We start from the raw sequence: 19,305 nt of genomic DNA on the forward strand, positions 1-19,305 counted from the left end.
CACTGGCGTTGTACTTCAATAAGCAACTACATTTTATTAAGTTATATGTTCTCTTCTTATGTAAACAAAATTTCGTTTTGAAACGTTTTTTAAAAGACCGATTTGATAAACAGCGCCACTCCGGTTTTCTTTATCATTCGTGTTTGTCAGTCCATTTTTTTTCTTTCTTTATTTTTGTACAGTCGGGTTGCAAAGACGATTTTCTGCACTTGTTTCAACTGGAGCCCCAACAAATTGATTATCTGAGGGTGCGAACAACAATTTCCTGCTTGGCAGGTGATCATGTATTGAAATTTCAGACCGAAATTTATACTTTTCTCCATTTTTACGGGACCGTTTTTTTTCGTTTTTTTCACTTCACGAATCGGTCTGAAAAGTCAAAAATCGGTCCAAAACCGACAAACCGGCAAATTTCCAAAGCCCTGCTTAGACCTACTGACTCAACATCAATAGGGGTCATCTGCTGATAATGATCAACCTCCCTATCAAGTTTCATTATCCTAGGCCCAAGCATTCTCAAGTTATCATCCGGAAATCATATAACTGTTCTGGGTCACTGTGGCCTTGACCTTTGACCTACTGATCTCAAAATCAATAGAGGTCATCTGCTGGTTACGACCAATCTCCCTATCAATTTTCATGATCCTAGGCCCAAGCGTTCTTGAGTTATCATCCGGAAACGGATTGGTCTACATACCGACCGAGACCGACAGACAGACATACCGACATCTGCAAAACAATATACCCCTCCTTCTTCGAAGGGGAGCATAAAAATGGTATTAAACGTAACGTCAAACTTTTTTTGTTTTGTTGCAGCAACATTCCAGCATTTACTGATGTAGGAAGCACCTGCTGACACTATTTCTGGTAAAAGACTGGCACTCAGAGTAGAACCACATACTTTAAATACGGTAACTGGAATGCTTCCTCATTAGGGAAAAATTCTATATTTCGAGTTATGTACCAAAATTCAAGTGATTCAGTCAGTAACCTTAACCGCTCTGCCACAACATTTCTGTTCACTCGTATTTCCAAGTATACATACCCTTTATGGTAAATACAGAGACATGGTAATCTTGCTATAGTATCTCCCTGATCTAATTCTTCAAAGCATATTACACATTCCCCTTTGTTTTCTGTTAATACATCCTCTGAAAATAACAAACAAATTGTTAAGGGACTATAGGCATTCTGATTTAGCATTAATAAGTTATACTACCATAAAATTTTAGCTGATTACAAAGTCAGCTTGAAGCTAAGTCTGTGCCCTGGATATACTTGATGACCTTTTTGGTGGAAATGGTAACAGGTATATTCACTGAAGATCAATATTATTGGAAAGTAGGCAAAAAGGTGGCATAGTCCATATATAACTAGAGCTTTCACTAAAGATGATGAATGTACCCCCTGCATGCACTGACACAGTACATTGCAATTTGACGCACACAAGATTGCATAATGATGTTGACTGTATGTATATAGACAGTTTGTATACAGTATAGTAACAAAAAACAAAGTCCCATAACTATGCAGAATATTTATCTAAAAGAACGTAACATGCACCATGCACAACTAGGGTTGGTACTGATCACTTGTGTGAAGTTTCATTAAATTGTGTGCAAGGGTTCGGAAGATTAGGCGCGCACAAGATTGCATATGCAGACTGTATGTACATAGTATGTTAACAAGAAACAAAGTCCCATAACTCTGCAATTTTTGTCGTTGAAAGAACCTAACATGCCCCATGCACAACTAGTGTTGTTACTGATCACTTGTGTGAAGTTTCATTAAATTGTGTCAAGGGGATGAGGAGAGATGGTGCGCACAAAATTGTGTCTATGTATATAGTATAGAAACAAAAAACAAAGTCCCATAACTCTGCAATTTTTTTTTCTGAAAGAACCTAACATGCCCCATGCACAACTACTGTTGTTACTGATCACTTGTGTGAAGTTTCATTAAATTGTGTCAAGGGGATGAGGAGAGATGGTGTGCACAAGATTGTGTCTACGGACAGACAGACGGACGGACAGACAACCTGAAACCAGTATACCCCTCCTTACAACTTTGTTGTCGGGGGTACAATAAAAGAATTAATAGTTGTTTTTACAGTATGTTATTTTGCTTGAGCCCACCTTGTTTACAGGTGGGTGCTCTTTGCCAGGAATCTCATTTTGAATCCAAGTAAAGAACATGTATTTTATTTGTGTAGCTCTGAAATTCATGCATTTGAGGGACTCGTACATCCATGAAGTCATGATTTCTAGGAGCATAAGTATATATATAAAACGTGTATGTGAGCAATAAAAAGAAAACCCATGTTTGTTTATAGAGGTATTACTGAATAGAGCCTTTTGGGTGACCAATTAATATGACAATTTTGACATAACTCACAATAATTATTACTGGTTTTTAAATCAAAAAGAAATATTAAAAGGGAAACTGATGTGTAATAATGTCACCTATTGTTTGTTACATTCCAACTGATGTCTTCAGGTGTTTTCATTCACACACTGGATCAATTATCATACATGCACGACAAAACACATATTTTGTTGTCTGAGCTGTTGTTTGTTTGCACTGTGTTTACTGACTAACAGTTCATGCAAAATTGAAATAATTACAAAAAAAACAAAACTTTTTTCAACACTTTCCAACTGTGAGAATGCAAGTGATAGGCAATTTAATTGATTTCCAGGTCCAAAAATGGCCATAATTCAGCCAAAATAGTTGACAGAGATATGTACTCTTGCCTACAGATGGAGATCATGACGATAAACAAGTGTTCAAAGTTTCAAAGCCACATGTCAAACAGTTTTGACAAAACATGGACTTGTACAAAAAATTGAACCAACTTCAAAGTCCAAAGGGGGACATAATTCAGCCAAAATAGTCGACAGAGTTATGTACTCTTGCCTATAGATGGAGATCCTGGTGATAAGCAAGTGTTCAAAGTTTCAAAGTCCAATTTCAAATAGTTTTGAAATAATTTAGACTTGTATGAAAACTAAACTGATTTCCAAGTCTAAAAAGGGCCATAATTCAGCCAAAATAGTCGAGAGAGTTATGTACTCTTGCCTACAGATGGAGATCATGATGATAAACAAGACACGTCAAATAGTTTGGACAGAACATAGACTTGTACGGAAACTGAACCAATTTCCAAGTCCAAAAAGGGCCATAATTGAGTTATGTACTCTTGCCTACAGATAGAGACTGTTATAATAAACATGTGATAAAAGTTTCAAAGCCATATGTCAAACAGTTTTCACAAAATATGAACTGGTACAAAAAACTTAACCAGATTTGCAAGTTAAAAGGGGCCATAATTCAGACAAAATCCTTGATAATTATGTACATGTACTCTTGCCTAAATCTTGAAATGATGATGGTACACAAGTGTTGAAAGTTTCAAAGCTTTATCTCTAAGGATTTTCTCTAAATGTGGACTGGTACGAAAGACTTAACCAAGGTATGACGCCGGCGCCTTGGGGAGAAGGATAGCTCTACTTATTCTTTGAATAGTCAAGCTAAAAAAGCAAAATAGAGTTATGGGACCTGTGCAATGTGTCAGTTTATCACAGTGGATAAGTGTGTGAAGTTTCAATCCATTCCCACAATTAATTACTGAGATACCAGCTTACATACAAAAACTTAAAACAAATCGGGACACCGATGCGGACAATGGACTCCTAGCATGGGTGAGTCCAATAGCTCAACCTATTCTTTGAATAGTCGGGCTAAAAAATGTTTCAAACAAGTAATATTTACACTTCAGGAACAATCCATAAGATCGCTAACTTACATTTCTTTGCTTTGCCTGCCTGTGTGCAAATTAATGAATCCACCTATGATGGATGCAAATTCATGTCCAAATGAACATCTCAATTTTCTTTCGGTTTGTGACCAAGCATGAAATAGCATACAGCATACTGTTCACCATTTGCAGGATTCAGGACAATTTAAAGTCAATGTATTTCATGCTTTACTGAAACTCTTGTATTCCTACATGGAAACAAACAAATATCCTCTACAAATACCTGTTAATATAACTCTTTATCAATATTAAAGTTGGGTGCAAATAATTGATACAGCCATTAACATTATTATTAAATTCAAAGGTGGTCCTATCTTACACTGCTTTGCAACCTTGGTAGATTAGCATCTCATTGCATTGCAAGACAATGGGTTGTCTTGGAGAACACAGTAGGAGAAACAAATCATATTCCTTTTCCAGATATTATTTGATAAATATCATGTTGCCTTGTAGGACACTTGTAGAAGCAAATCAGGTATTGCTTTCCAAGAAACTGGTAAATGCAGAGTCATTGTCTTGCAAACAATCATTACTTTCAAAACACTAAGACAAGCACACTGTGTTACATTCAAGACAATGATAAAAGTACCCTGTTTCCTAGACAGACCATGTTGCCTTTGCAGACACAATGAAGCCTTACAACATACTTACCATTATATGTAATTCTTGGTTTTGTAAGACACACCACCAGATGGCACTCTATGTCATCAGGAGGGATAAATTTGGAGCAAACTGGACATTTTATACCTGAAAAAAAAGAAAAAATATAACATTTTAGTTGAAATAATACAATTTTTCATCCATTTTTAAGAAAACAAAATCAAAATTCTGTTGCATGTTGATTTATTCAGGACTATCCAAAAGTTTAACCAATACCCCTAAAAGTCGTTGTAGGGACAGCTGTCAAATTACGCTGTCATTCAGATTTTAACCCACAACCTCCTGGCTGGATGTCAAGTGCCCCAAACATCACACCTCTTTTAAGTACATAGATCAAAGAGGGTTTTTTTTATCAAACAAATGTGAATCATAAAGCAAGTTTTATATCTGTAAAATATGACCAAGTAAGTCTTTATTTACACTGGAAAGGCGAACGATGTGGAGAAGTCCGAGACAAGTATAATAATGAAATATTTCCACTTCATGGCTGGTTTCCATAAAAAAACTTTTTCTTTTCAAGCTGGCATCATTTTAAAATTTGATATATCTAACATATCTAATATAATTATCAAGATAAAAATCAGTTTTACAAAAATAAGTATAAATGTTACTGTTTTGGCAATATATCTTCAGTATTCAGTAAAACATTTTCCGGAACATTGGTATAAATTGTGCTGACAAATTTTAAGTACCTTGTCTTCATTGTAACAAAATATTTCAAAAGGGGCATAACTTATAATCAAGAGAACTAACTGCCCTTTAGTCTAGCAGTAGTCTGTGTTGAATGATGCACCAAACATATTTAAAGTGAATATGGTAGCAATTTATTTTTAGATCAACACCAACTTCTACAAAACCAATTTAGGTTAAAAAGTGCTCATTAAAAGCTCATAAACCTTTTACTGCAGGATTTATGAGAAAGTTTGTAGATGAATGACTGCAGAATTCATTAACAAGGAAAGTTTCTATGATAAAAATTCATTCAGCAAGAGCTGAAATTATGTGGGCACTGGAAACTGGTCAAGAAGTGAATGGTACTTCCTTATTGTGTACATCAATTATTTACTTGTCCTTTTGGCATTTGGCGTAATATGATCTAACTGACCATGACAGGCAATTTCCCTTGAGAAAATTAATGCCAAAACTGCTGTATGTCACGAAAAAACAGCTTACTTCCCATAGTCTGAAATATACCTATATACAGCAATCTATTTACAATTTATTATTTAAACCTTACCCTGCTAAATTTCTAAAATTGCTGGTCCATCATACAATTTGGACAGCATCACTTATTATTTAAAGGGGTGTTCACTGAAATTTTACAGACTGAATAGCAAACAGTGCAGACCATGATCAGCCTGCAAAGATGTGCAGGCTGATCATGGTCTGATCTGTGCAGGCTGATCATGGTCTGATCTGTGCAGGCTGATCATGGTCTGCACTGGTCGCAAAGGCAAAGCAGGCTAAGGGTTAAGTAAGCACCTGTGTTGTAAGAATTTCAAAACACTTGGCATGTGACATCATTAAAATTTTTGTAATGTCATTTTAAAATCTAATTAATAATTTAATGTTTTCAATTTTACTCTGAGTGAAAGAACAAAATTTAAAGTATATCACGTTAAAATGTACATCCTGTTGACGATGTATATCAGGTTTCATTTTAATTGGAAGGAAATTTTAGTAGCTGAGTACACATGTTTCAAAGTCCAAAAATGGGCCATAACTCCAAGAATAATAATCATATTGATGACATATACCAAGTTTCATAGGAGAAGCTGGGTAGTGGGTACACTAATTACTAAAAAGTGTGGAAAACAGACAAAAGGTTAGAACACTATTAATTTTGCCTCTCAGATCTTCTACACCAGGGGCATAAAAACATACAAATTAGTGCAAGACTGGGTACAGAGTCATAATTTTCTGCAATCAGAAAATACACACTGCCTTTCATAATGCTGTGCCTGGGAGTTGTTATACATCACAATAAAATGCAAATATTGACAAATGAGTTACCAAGTTGTCTGTGACAAGTCTTATTTCAGTCACACAGGAATATCATTCATACAGGCCACAGTAAAACTAGGACATAGAAAATTCAGCATGACATGTACATTCATCATTGTATCGGTTTTCTTTTAGTAAATTATGCAGCAAATAACTTATTTAGACAGGAAATAAAATACTTGAAGTATAGCTTGAGCTATCACTTAAAGTGACAATGCTTTGATACAAGGTAGATGTCTGCATGTTATCTTGATCAGTCAAGACGGGTCTTTTGAGCATTTAAAAGACTTGACACAAACGCTCTGACCCTTGGCCTACTACTGTTTCCTTAACCTTGGACATGGTGACCTTGGTCCTGACTTCAGGAGGTAAAACAAGAGGGCCATGATGGCCCTATATTGCTCACCAGATTTGATCTGGCCTACTGACCTAGTTTTTGAGCCCACATGACAGTTTCATAAAGATTGGATCACAACTGTGGCCTCTAGAGTGTTAACAAGTTTTTCCTTTAATCTGACTGGGTGATCTAGTTTTTGACCCAACATGACCCAGATTCTAACTTGACCTAAAGGTCATCAAGACGAACATTCTGACATATTCTCATGAGTTTCAAACTTAAACCATGGACACTTGAGTGTTAACAAGATTTAAATTTCCTTTGATCTGACCTACTGATCTAGTTTTTGAACCTATATGACCCAGCTCCACTTGATATAGAGATCAATAACACAAACATTCTGATCAAGTTTCATAAAGATTGGGTCAAAACTGTGGCCTCTAGTGTTAACAAGCTTTTCCTTTGATTTGACCGGATGACCTAGTTTTTGAGTTTCATAAAGGTTGGCCTCTAGTGTGTTTACAAGGCAAATGTTGACGGACACACGACAGAAGCCGCCGGACAATGACCGGTCACAATAGCTCACCTTGAGCACTTTGTGCTCTGGTGAGCTAAAAATGGTTCTAGGTTTATGAAAACAAAGTTATGATATGGAGCAGTAATGAAATAAAGCAATTTAACCTTTGACCTTTAAATGTGACTTTGACCTTAGTCCTAATGACCTTGACTGCACATGTATGATATCTTTTTACCTTGATAAAATGGTGAATATCTGAAAATCTGTTCAACAGTTTCAGACTAACTTTTCCATACAGGAAAGATATGCTGATAAACAAACACGCCTAACTCTGTTAATCACGGTCCCCATAATTATGCCTTAGTCCACTATGTAAATCTGTCTTTTTATTGCTAATTATCTGCATTATTTACAAACCCCAAAGCATAAGAAAGAAAAAGAGCTATCTCATAGAACTGTCTGATGACAGCATGCTTGTTTAGAGTGGTGGAACCTATGCTCGCGGTATTCCTATGCTCGCGGTATTTCGATAAATATGCTCTCTGCAGAAGCACTGATAAAAATATTTCATCATGCTATGTTCAACACCGACCAGTGGTGAAATGCCTTTACAACAAACGTAGCGATAGCCGCGCGTGCCGCTCACGTGACGTATACAGCAGCCGATACATTTTACGCAATCTGTATCCGTCGCACAAATCTCGCGCAAATATGTCAAAATCACTAAACTAAAGTTAGTTTTTTAGAAATCATGCATTACATTCAGATATAAGATACATTTAAGAGCAAGATGTGATGAATGTGACGCCTGGCTACACTACGAGTGCCTTTCGAACCATGAAAAGATCGATGTTGATCTTAGTAGTTTGACAAAGTCCAAATGGTTCTTTTTGAGCTGTAGGGAGGAGTAAATTTCCTACACACAAAAGAAGTGTAGAAAACATTAGCAAGTTAATCACTGTCGTTGTTTGAATCTTTAATACTTGAACATTCTGTTTTTAAACAACATTATTATACGTTTTTAAGCTTTGTTCTAATAGTGACTCCATTTCGAAAAGGGAAATATACACATAGAGGCACATACTAAATTTTATCCCCATTTATTTTGTTTTTCACATAATAAATGAGTAATGTTGTAAATACTATATTCGCATATGCTTGTTTGTTCATTTTTAGCCTGCTGATTTTTTTTCGTCCTTAGTTTAATCGATATTACATACCGCCAGCATAGGTTCCCTTCAGGGCGAATTTTCACCTTTTCACGTATGCCGTGTCGATAGCTCACGAGACGACTAAGTCATGTGATGACGCACATCAACAATATGTTTCGATAAAAGGAGGATAACTTTATGTTTTTGCATAGGCAAATCGAAATAATAATTCTTTCTTGTTTCTTAAAAAGATTATATATGTACAAAATACCGCGAGCATAGGTTTCACCACTCTATTCAAAGACTTGTCAGTAAAATGAATTTTCAATCTAAATATAAGTATTTTGTACAAATTCATGTAAGAGTCATTGGACATGATGCTGTGATCTTGTTCAATTTCACCTAACATCTTTGAGAAGTTTCAGCAAAGAATGCACATAAGTTTTCCATGACTTTAACCTGCTAACCAATTCAAACAAGAGCACCGCCTTGCGGGTGCTGACGCTCATCTGATTTTTTTTGTATAATAGAAATATTGTCCTACCCATGATTTTCTAAGTCTAAAAAGGGCCATCATTCTTGCAAAAAGCAGGATAGAGTTATGTTTCTTGATGTACAGTGTCCACTTATGATGCTGAAAAACTGTTGCAAGTTTTAAAGCAATAGCTTTGATAGTTTATGAGAAAAGTTGACTTAAACATAATATTCAACCAAGAAAATAATTTTTCTAAGTCCAAAAGGGGCAATAATTATTGCAAAAAGCAGGATGGAGTTATGTTGCTTGCTGTACAGGGTTAGCTTATGATGGTGAACAAGAGGTGCAAGTTTTAAAGCAATAGCTTTGATAGTTTAAGAAAAAAGTTGACCTAAACATAAAACTTAACCAAGAAATCTGATATTTTCTAAGTCCAAAAGGGGCCATAAATCTTGCAAAAAGCAGGATGGAGTTATGTTTCTTGCTGTACAGGGTCAGCTTATGATGGTGAACAAGTGTTGCAAGTTTTAAAGCAATAGCTTTGATAGTTTAGGATAAAAGCTGACCTAAACATAAAACTTAACCAAGAAAACTGATTTTCTAAGTCCAAAAGGGGCAATAATTCTTGCAAAAAGCAAGATGGAGTTATGTTTCTTGATGTACAGGGTCAGCTTATGATGGTAAACAAGTATTCCAAGTTTCAAAGCAATAGCTTTGATAGTTTAGGAGAAAAGTTGACCTAAACATAAAAACTTAACCAAGAAATCTAATATTTTCGAAGTACAAAAGGGGCCATAAATCTTGCAAAAAGCAAGATGGAGTTATGTTTCTTGCTATAAAGGGTCAGCTTATGATGGTGAACAACTATTCCAAGTTTCAAAGCAATAGCTTTGATAGTTTAGGAGAAAAGCTGACCTAAACATAAAACTTAACCAGGCAACGCCGACGCAGACGCCGACGCCGACAACCGCTCAAGTGATGACAATAACTCATCATTTTTTTAAAAAAAATCAGATGAGCTAAAAAGGAGCATATTAACTTTGCCAAAATACAATTCAGGTTTATGTAACATTCACCTTTCACCATACTATTGTATTATACCATGTTTTATCTCCCTAAAATAACTTGTATAAAGTTTCAGTCCATTATCTGTACTGACTTTAGAAAGGGAACATTTTTTATACAAAACTCTACATTGTCAAAGGGGAATAATTCTGTTACAATTCATATAAGATTTATGAGACTTCTTGATCTTGTAACCTTGTGTATTACCTGAAAGATGAGTGTAAAGTTTTAAGGTAGTATGCAATGGTTAAAAACATGGTATTGTACTAAAAATTTTAAGTTAAAAAGGAGCATAAATCTGGAAACACTGCAGGTAGTCAGTTAAGCATCTTGTGACACCATTGCACACTGCCACTATGAGCAAGTACTTGAATACCTAACATGTACTTGGACTTCATGAAAAATTTTAACCAATGCGGATGTCTATGCCAGATGCAATATATATCTCTCACAAAAGATGCTTTCGACATTCAAAATTAAAAAAAAAATATTGTTTTCAAATTTGTTGCAGTTTGCATCCTGAAAAATCCTATATCAGCCCCTTAAATACAAAATATAAATGGCACTGCTGTGTAAATATTTTTACAGCCTTCTGCAAACGACTCACAAATGCTTCACTTTACCAGTCCACATTTCAGACCTGCATACATCTATTTTCCAATTAACTTGCCAACAATGCACTAAGTGATTGAATTTCAAAGGCTGAACAAGCATGGTTAATGTGTAATTCTATTGATTTTCATGTAATGCTTCAACAATTAGTGCTATTTACATCTTTTTAACAAGATTTCAAAGCTGCAGTGCAAAATTTGCAGTAAGAGCACCTCCTAAACAGGGCATAATACGCTCTTCTGATCGCAAATTGAAAACAGGCAAGAAGACCATGATCGCCTGACATCACTCACCTGACCTTGACATTTTGGTGAACATTCATTGTGTTTCATGAGAAAAGCCCTTTTTCAACTCTGGTAACCTAGAAGTGCAGTCAAGCATAACCTACTGAACAAACTTGAGAAAGGTCCATCCAATGACACAACAGACTAAGTTTTGTGAAGGTCCATCAACAGGTTCAGGAGCTTAGTCTTGTTTGAAGGTTGTTGGCACTAGCAGCCCTTAAATGCAGTTAAAAGGAACCATTCGCACAAACTTGAAAGAGGTCCATGGTAGGATTTGGTGTAATTGTTTCAGAGAGATATTATTTAACTTTAATAGCTCACCATGAATTTTCAGTAAATCCAAATATTGCAAAACAAATTAGTTTTCACTATTTTACCTTTGAAAGGTTGCTTTTAACTTTGTCCTTTCACATGATTTTCAATGAAGTATGCAGACCTCCTTATAAACAAGAGCTGTCCGTAAGACAGCCAAGCTCGACTATTCGAAATATTGTCCCAGAAGCAGGAAAATATTACCCAAAAAGGTTAAATATCAAAAGAGTTTTAAGTTCAAAAGGGGGAATAATTTGACCAAAATGCATATCAGTTATGGGACTTGCTGCTATCAACTAGTTTTATAACCCCGAAGGCACATGTGAAGTTTCAATTCAATATCTGTATTAGTTTTGGAGATAGAAACTTGCATGTAAAACTTTAACCAGAATTTTCTAAGTCTAAAAGGGGGCATAATTTGCTCAAAATACATGTCAGAGTTATGGGTCTTGACCCAGTGAGGTTGGTAATTGATCTAGAAAAAGAAAAAATAAGTTTCAAATCTATATGCCTTTTAGTAATAGCTGTATGTACTTGCACGCAAAACTTTAACTAGAATTTGCAAAGTCCAAAAGGGGACATAATTTGGCCAAAATGAAGGTCAGAGTTATGGGTCTTGCTGCTATCAACTAGTTTTATAACCCCGAAGGCACATGTGAAGTTTCAAATCAATATCTGCATTAGTTTGGAGATAGTAACTTGCATGTAAAACTTTAACCAAAATTTTCTAAGTCTAAAAGGGGGCATAATTTGCTCAAAATACATGTCAGAGTTATGGGCCTTGACCCAGTGAGGTTGGTAATTGATCTAGAAAAAGAAAAAATAAGTTTCAAATCTATATGCCTTTTAGAAATAGCTGTATGTACTTGCACGCAAAACTTTAACTAGAATTTTCTAAGTCCAAAAGGGGACATAATTTGGCCAAAATGAAAGTCAGAGTTATGGGACTTGCTGCTATCAACTAGTTTTATAACCCCGAAGACACATGTGAAGTTTCAAATCAATATCTGCATTAGTTTTGGAGATAGTAACTTGCATGTAAAACTTTAACCAAAATTTTCTAAGTCCAAAAGGGGGCATAATTTGCTCAAAATACATGTCAGAGTTATGGGACTTGACCCAGAGAGGTTGGTAATTGACCTAGAAAAAGAAACAAGAGGGCCAAGATGGCCCTAGGTCGCTCACCTAAGAAACACACCATAACAGTGTAAAACATGTTTGACCTAGTGATTTCATGGAAACAAATATTCTGACCAATTTTCATTAAGATTGGACCAAAAAATTGGTCTCTTGCGATAAAACAAGCATTTTCTTAGATATGACCTAGTTTTTGACCCTAGGTGACCAATGTTCAAACTCAACCTAGATTTTATCAAGGCAATCATTCTGACCAAAATTCATGAAGATCAATTGAAAAATACAGCCTCTATCACATACACAAGTTTTTTCTTTGATTTGACCAAGTGACCTAGTTTTTGACCTCAGATGACCCATATTCAAATTCGACCTAGATTTCATTAAGACAATCGTCCTGACCAAATTTCATAAAAATCAATTGAAAAAAAAACAGTCTCTATCGCATACACAAGATTTTTCTTTAATTTGACCTAGTGACCTAGTTTTTGACCTCAGATAACCCATATTCAAACTCAACCTAGATTTAATCAAGGCAATCACTCTGACCAAATTTCATGAAGATCAATTGAAAAATACATCCTCTATTGCATACACAATGTTTTTCTTCGATTTGACCTAGTGACCTAGTTTTTGACCCCAGATGACCCATTTTCGAACACGGCCTAGATTTTATCAAGGTAATCATTCTGGCTAAATTTCATGAAGATCAGTTGAAAAATACAGTCTCTATTGCATACACAAGGTTTTTCTTTGATTTGACCTAGTGACCTAGTTTTTGAACCCAGATGACCCATTTTCGAACTTGGTCTAAATTTCATCAAGCTCATCATTCTGACCAAAATTCATGAAGATCAATTGAAAAATACAGCCTCTATCGCATACACAAGGTTTTTCTTTGATTTGACCTAGTGACCTAGTTTTTGACCCGAGATGACCCATTTTCGAACTCGGCCTAGATTTCATCAAGGTTATCATTCTGACCAATATTCATGAAGATTAATTGAAAAATACAGCCTCTATCGCATACACAAGGTTTTTCTTTGATTTGACCTAGTGACCTAGTTTTTGACCCGAGATGACCCATTTTCGAACTCGGCCTAGATTTCATCAAGGTTATCATTCTGACCAACATTCATGAAGATTAATTGAAAAATACAGCCTCTATCGCATACACAAGCTAAATGTTGACAGACGACGACGGACGACAGACGACGGACGACAGACGCCGGACATCGAGCGATCAGAAAAACTCACCTGAGCATTGCTCAGGTGAGCTAAAAATAAGTTTCAAAGCTATATGCCTTTAATTGATGGCTGTATGTACTTGCATGCAAAAACTTAACCAAGGTGTGACGCCGACGCCGACGCCAGGGTGAGTAGAATAGCTAGACTATTCTTCGAATAGTCGAGCTAAAAATCTTCCTTTTCTTTTCAGACAGTTTTTCTTTACCTTTTGTTCTGACACAAGTACTTTTCATTTACTGACGTAACATGTGAGGTTGTTGTCCTAAACAAAACTTAAAGCTTTAATGATTAATGCTTTATCTTATTTAACCAGTTTAAAAAGACTACAAAGAGTTCCATAAATGTTCAATATAAAGAGGCATTGTATCATGTTTTATATTGCATGGCACTTCAATTAATGAAAAACCCATGAAATGACTGTCTGTTGTAGTTACACTGTAATAGTTTCATTACGTACATACACCTACAAGTTATCAATTTTTAATGATGGACCAAACCACAGCCAAAAATCCAATTATCTTTTTGGAAACTGGCCTAATTACAAGATATGTCATGATGTTGCAGTAATCACACTGTTTTTTGTTTTTTTTTAAATTTCACTTCAATTGGAAAAATTTCGACTAGTTATTTACCTATCATTATATTTACCTTGCTTCTGACCAAGTTAAGTAAACAAAGGTTATTTAAAAGTTTTTTTCTACTTTATTTTGCTGGGACAGCCCAAAAATGCAAAACATCAGAACAAACTTGATTAAAAGAAGTTATTTAAATAATCTTCGGCTCTGATGACCCCTAAAATGGGCCAAGTGTCTTCAGTTGAATACCTTAAATTGATGCTACCGATAAAGTTTGATGAAGATCCATAAAGCAGTTCAAGAGAAGTTGTTTAGAGGTATTCTATTTTTTATATCTAGTGGCCCCTCAAAGGAGCCAAGTGCCACCATTTGAATAAATATTGGAGAGGACCTTATAATGATGCTACAGACCAAGTTCGATTACAGTTTATGAGAAGGAATGTTGTTCAAAGGTATTTTCATGTTTAGCCCATGCCAACCCTAAATGGGGCCAAGTGTTCCCATTTGAACAAACTTTGGAGAGGACCTTATAACAATGCTACAGACCAAATGATGAAATTGATGAAAACCCATCAAACCATTCATGCGAAGAAGTAGTTTAAATGTTTTTCTATTTTTAGCTCTGGCGGCTCCTAAAAGGGGCCAAGGTAAACCATTTGAACATACTTGATAGAAATTCATGTCACAAACCAAATTTGGTGTAATTCTGACCAGTAATTAGAGAAGAAGACTTTTAAGTAAAAATGTTGACGCACAATGCAGTACAATGGGCGCTGGATGCCTGAATACCCATCTATTGTGATTGCTCACCCTAAACAAAGTTCAGGTGAGCTAAAAATGGGTGTCCAATGATGAACCGAGTCACCATCAATTTCCATGATGACTCAGCACTGGAGACATTCTTACTAAACCAGACAAAACGCTTCTAAATTTACAGAAAATATTTTATAACTTGATCATGGGGAGCCCATCCAAATGAACTAGATGTCTAGATCTTCCCAATAGTTAGCAAAGTCGTGACTCCTGACTGTTACAAACTCAAATCAATCATTTACTACAAGAGACAGACAATTTCACAAATGAACAGCTTTGTCAGAAACAGGATCTAAATACAATTTGATCAAATACAAATATCTTCTTTAATGTCATGCCATTATTCGGTCTCCCCCTCCACAAGCACCTATTCCCACTTCATTTTCTTGTAAATTAAAAAGAATACAAACAAGAGCTGTTAGTGGAGACAGTGTGCTCAACTATTTCAGTACTCTCTATATATAGCAACGTAGGGTTTTTATGTGGAAACTTGACTGGAGGGTTTTATACCAACCACTGATGTAGATGATGACATGGGACAACAGTTTAAGTCAAATCCAGTAAACAATAACAGATATAGAATGAAAATGAATCAAAACATTAACCAGAAAAGGGACATAATTCGACTACTGTTTTTACTAGAGTAATTTAACTTGGGTCATATGATGTGTGTGTTGATGCAAAACAACTCTCTTAAGTCTGAATTGAATCCATTTAGTAATGACCAAGATAACAGTAAAAGGCACAACAAGAGCTGTCTGTTGACAGCGCGCTTGACTATTCGAAGAATTGATGGAAGTATGGGGTCAAAATATTGGAAGTGTATAAAAACCTGAAATTTAAGTTAAACAGGGACATAATGCATGAAATATTGGTGTGACAGTTACGAATCTTTTGTAATATGATGTGGGCAAGGAAGATGATGATAAATGATTTTAAGGTTGAAGTAAAGTCATCAAAACCTTTTAACCTTAAAGTCTATGTTGGCATAACTCATGAAATACTGGTGTGAGAGTTACAGTCCTTGCATCATATGAATAGGGTGATGATGAGGAACAACTATCTTAAGTTTGACGCAATTCCATTCCTAACAGACAAAATGAGAAAGTGTATAAAAACTTTAACAAAGATGCAGGCACAGATGTAAGGTCTCTATGTTCTTCATACAATCAAGCTAAAAAAGAACTCTTTAAGTCTGCTTCATGTCTCTGAGGTCCTATTATGTAAATTCTATCCTCACTGGACATCACAATGGCAGTAAATACACTGAATATGCAAAATTGTGCATTGAAGATGCAGGCACTTTGTCTGTTCTCTGTCATATAATATCACTGATATTGTCTTCACCTAATCAGACAACAATATTGACCAAACTTGAATGGGAAATTCCAAATGCAGAAAAACGATATAAACCTTAGAAATATTACTTTTCGTACATTTCTGAATGCATGGTTAACCTTTAGCCTGCTGGCAGTTAGTGATTCTGCCTTTGCAACCAGCGCAGACATATAATTATGTCAGATGTGCACGCTGATCATGGTCTGCACTGTTTGCTATTCAGTCAGTAAATTATCAGTAAACACCCCTTTGAATAAGAAGTGGTACTGCCCAAACTAAATGATGGAGCAGTCCAATTTAGAAAATTGGCAGGGTAAAGGTTAAGATTATGATTATCAAGATGATATAAACAATTCAGGGAACATTAATGACTTAAATGTGTATCACCCACAGTTGACCATTATTATAGTTTGAGGATGTACATAAATTCATACAATTTCCTTGCAGGAAATAAACCATTGAAGCTTTAATCATATAAGAGGAACAGATACTATATAAAATAAAGACATATTATTTGGAAAAGTTTCCTCAATTGAAATATACAGTTTCACCTCTGCTAACGACCACTCCAAAGAGCAGACAACTCTGTACAATAGCAGATACCTTTCCCCTTCATATAACTTTGTAAATTAAGCTGTACAGAACAACAACCTCTGCAAAACAAACATATTTCGGTCTTCCCTCTCTCACGAGATCACTATAATAATAAATTAAATGAGTCGCACCATGAGAAAACCAACATAATGCATTTGCAACCAGCATGGATCCAGACAAGCCTGCGCATCCGTGCAGTCTGGTCAGGATCCATACTGTTCGCTTTCAAAGCCTACTGCAATCAGAGAAACTGTTAGCGAACAGCATGGATCCTGAACAGACTGCGTGGATGTGCAAGCTGGTCTGGATCCATGCTGGTCACAAATGCAATATGTTGGTTTTCTCATGGCGTGGCTCAAATACCAAATCAAACTTACCAATGCAGTTTACAGCACTTTTTATTATTTCCCATGAAAAAAATATGCACTTTAATAACATCTGAAGCTTGCTTGAAGATTAATCTGGTCCATAATTATAGAAGCACATAAACTGAAAGCATTATTCTTAAATTTTTGGAATACAGATTTTGCTCCAAAATTTATACATCTACCGGTATATATGAATTTGATGCCCTAGCCACCCTTTAACCAGCAAGTGATTTTACCTTTGCGACCAGCGCAGGCTAATCTGTGCAGGCTGATCATGGTCTGCAATGTTCGCTATTCAGTCCTTAAGTTTATACTAGCCACTAGACTGATAATAAGTATGTTTCCACATTTGTCCCCTTTTTTGTCTAATTTGGTTTCATAAAGACAAAAGCCAGTCTATTTTAAAGATTTTATCAGAGGAATGATGTTAAAACTATTATATGATATTGGACATAGGATATAGACAGTAGACTGGCTAAGTTCACTACATTCAATCATTAAAATGTAAAAAGATATATATCATAGTCTAGGAGCAAGTCTATTGTAAGTTAAAATGGGCCAAAATTCATACAAAATCCTTGATGGAGTAATGTACTCTTGCCTAAAACTAGACTTGGTGATGGTTCACAAGTGTTGAAAGTTCCAAAGCTATACGTCAAAAGGCTTTGTCAAAATGTGGACTGGTACGAAAAAAAGGTGTGACACTGACGCTGTGGTGAATAGGATAGCTCTCCTTATTCTTTGAATAGTCAAGCTAAAAAGGGCTACAGAAAACTTCAATATAGCAGCAATAAAATGTTTTCACGCACACATTGTATCAGTATAATACATAATAATATAATAAATACCTGTTTTACCAAGCATGAACTGCATCAATAAATAATTCTGTGAGGACTCAAGTTTATTTTTATAAGCCGCTTCTCTGTGAAAAAGAGCAGCTGAATGCACATAAATTCTGATATTTCATAATCTGACATTCCATGGAAATTTTAACATCAAAATGCAGAAATGAGCGCATAAACACAAAAAAATATTGCAAACTTGCAAAATATTGCAAGGTTCCTTTGGTGAGCTGTTATTTAAGTCTCACATTCCCTTAAATTTTATGGTTTTTTTTCTTTAACACAGCTTTTATCCAAAAGACAATTTACCTATACATCACATAATGAGAACTAGAAATTGTGTCTATTGGACACAGATGCCATCATCTATAGCAAAAACTATCAAAGGGCCAAAACTGCAGTAAAAATATTCACAGAAATAATTCCTTCCTATATGGTCATCTGCACATCAAACTTGTTTCATCTGTGAAAGTTTGAAACAAATCAGACAAACAGTGTGGGAGGAGTTTTCTCTATCTTCCATATAGCAAAAACTATCGAAGGGCCATAACTGTGGTAACAAGAGCTGTCCGTAAGACAGCGCGCTCCACTATTTGGGGATTTGACAGTAAAATGAATATATGTCTGAATAAGAGACCTCTACTATAAACGGAAGATACACAAGGAATAATTCCTCAATAACAAGTTAGTTATCAGGATTTCAACAAATGCAATGAGATGGTAAAGATATATTTGAGTTTCAAGTCCTATCTTATATAGTACCAAGTTATGTCAGAAACGAGTTTGTAAAAAAAAAATAAATATAAAGGGGCATATTTGGTCAAAATACAAATCAGAGTTATGGGATTGTATATACCACAATGCAGATGATGGTTGATAAGAACATTTTAAGTTTCAAGTCTTATCTTATATTCAAAGTAATATCCAGAAAGCGAAGTATTACAAAAGTTTAAGTACAAAAGGGGCATAATTCTGTCAAAAATAAATTAGAGTTATTGGGTATGTAACCACAAATGCAGTTGATGATATAAAGAAATATTTTAATTTCAAGTCATTATCTTTTAAAGTACCAAAGAATGTCTATTAATAAAGCGTTCGAAAAAATTTAATATGAAAATAATTCCAAGTATAACCCTGGTGACCTGACTTGGTAATAAGG

The 19,305-nt window shown here is 35.4% G+C and overlaps 1 protein-coding gene across 1 annotated transcript in view; it reads right to left on the reverse strand.

The window, feature by feature from the left end:
- LOC123548436 (E3 ubiquitin-protein ligase znrf2-like) overlaps positions 1-19,305 on the reverse strand; it is a 48,974-nt gene that overhangs the window by 19,701 nt on the left and 9,968 nt on the right. The window contains exons 2-3 of the mRNA XM_045335701.2: positions 4,469-4,564; positions 1,046-1,151 (exon numbers count right to left, since the gene is read on the reverse strand). Coding sequence (XP_045191636.1) covers positions 1,046-1,151; positions 4,469-4,564 — 202 coding nt within the window. The remainder of the gene's footprint in view (positions 1-1,045; positions 1,152-4,468; positions 4,565-19,305) is intronic.

This window comes from Mercenaria mercenaria, chromosome 6 (assembly GCF_021730395.1).
Source record: "Mercenaria mercenaria strain notata chromosome 6, MADL_Memer_1, whole genome shotgun sequence".
Lineage (NCBI taxonomy): Eukaryota > Metazoa > Mollusca > Bivalvia > Venerida > Veneridae > Mercenaria > Mercenaria mercenaria.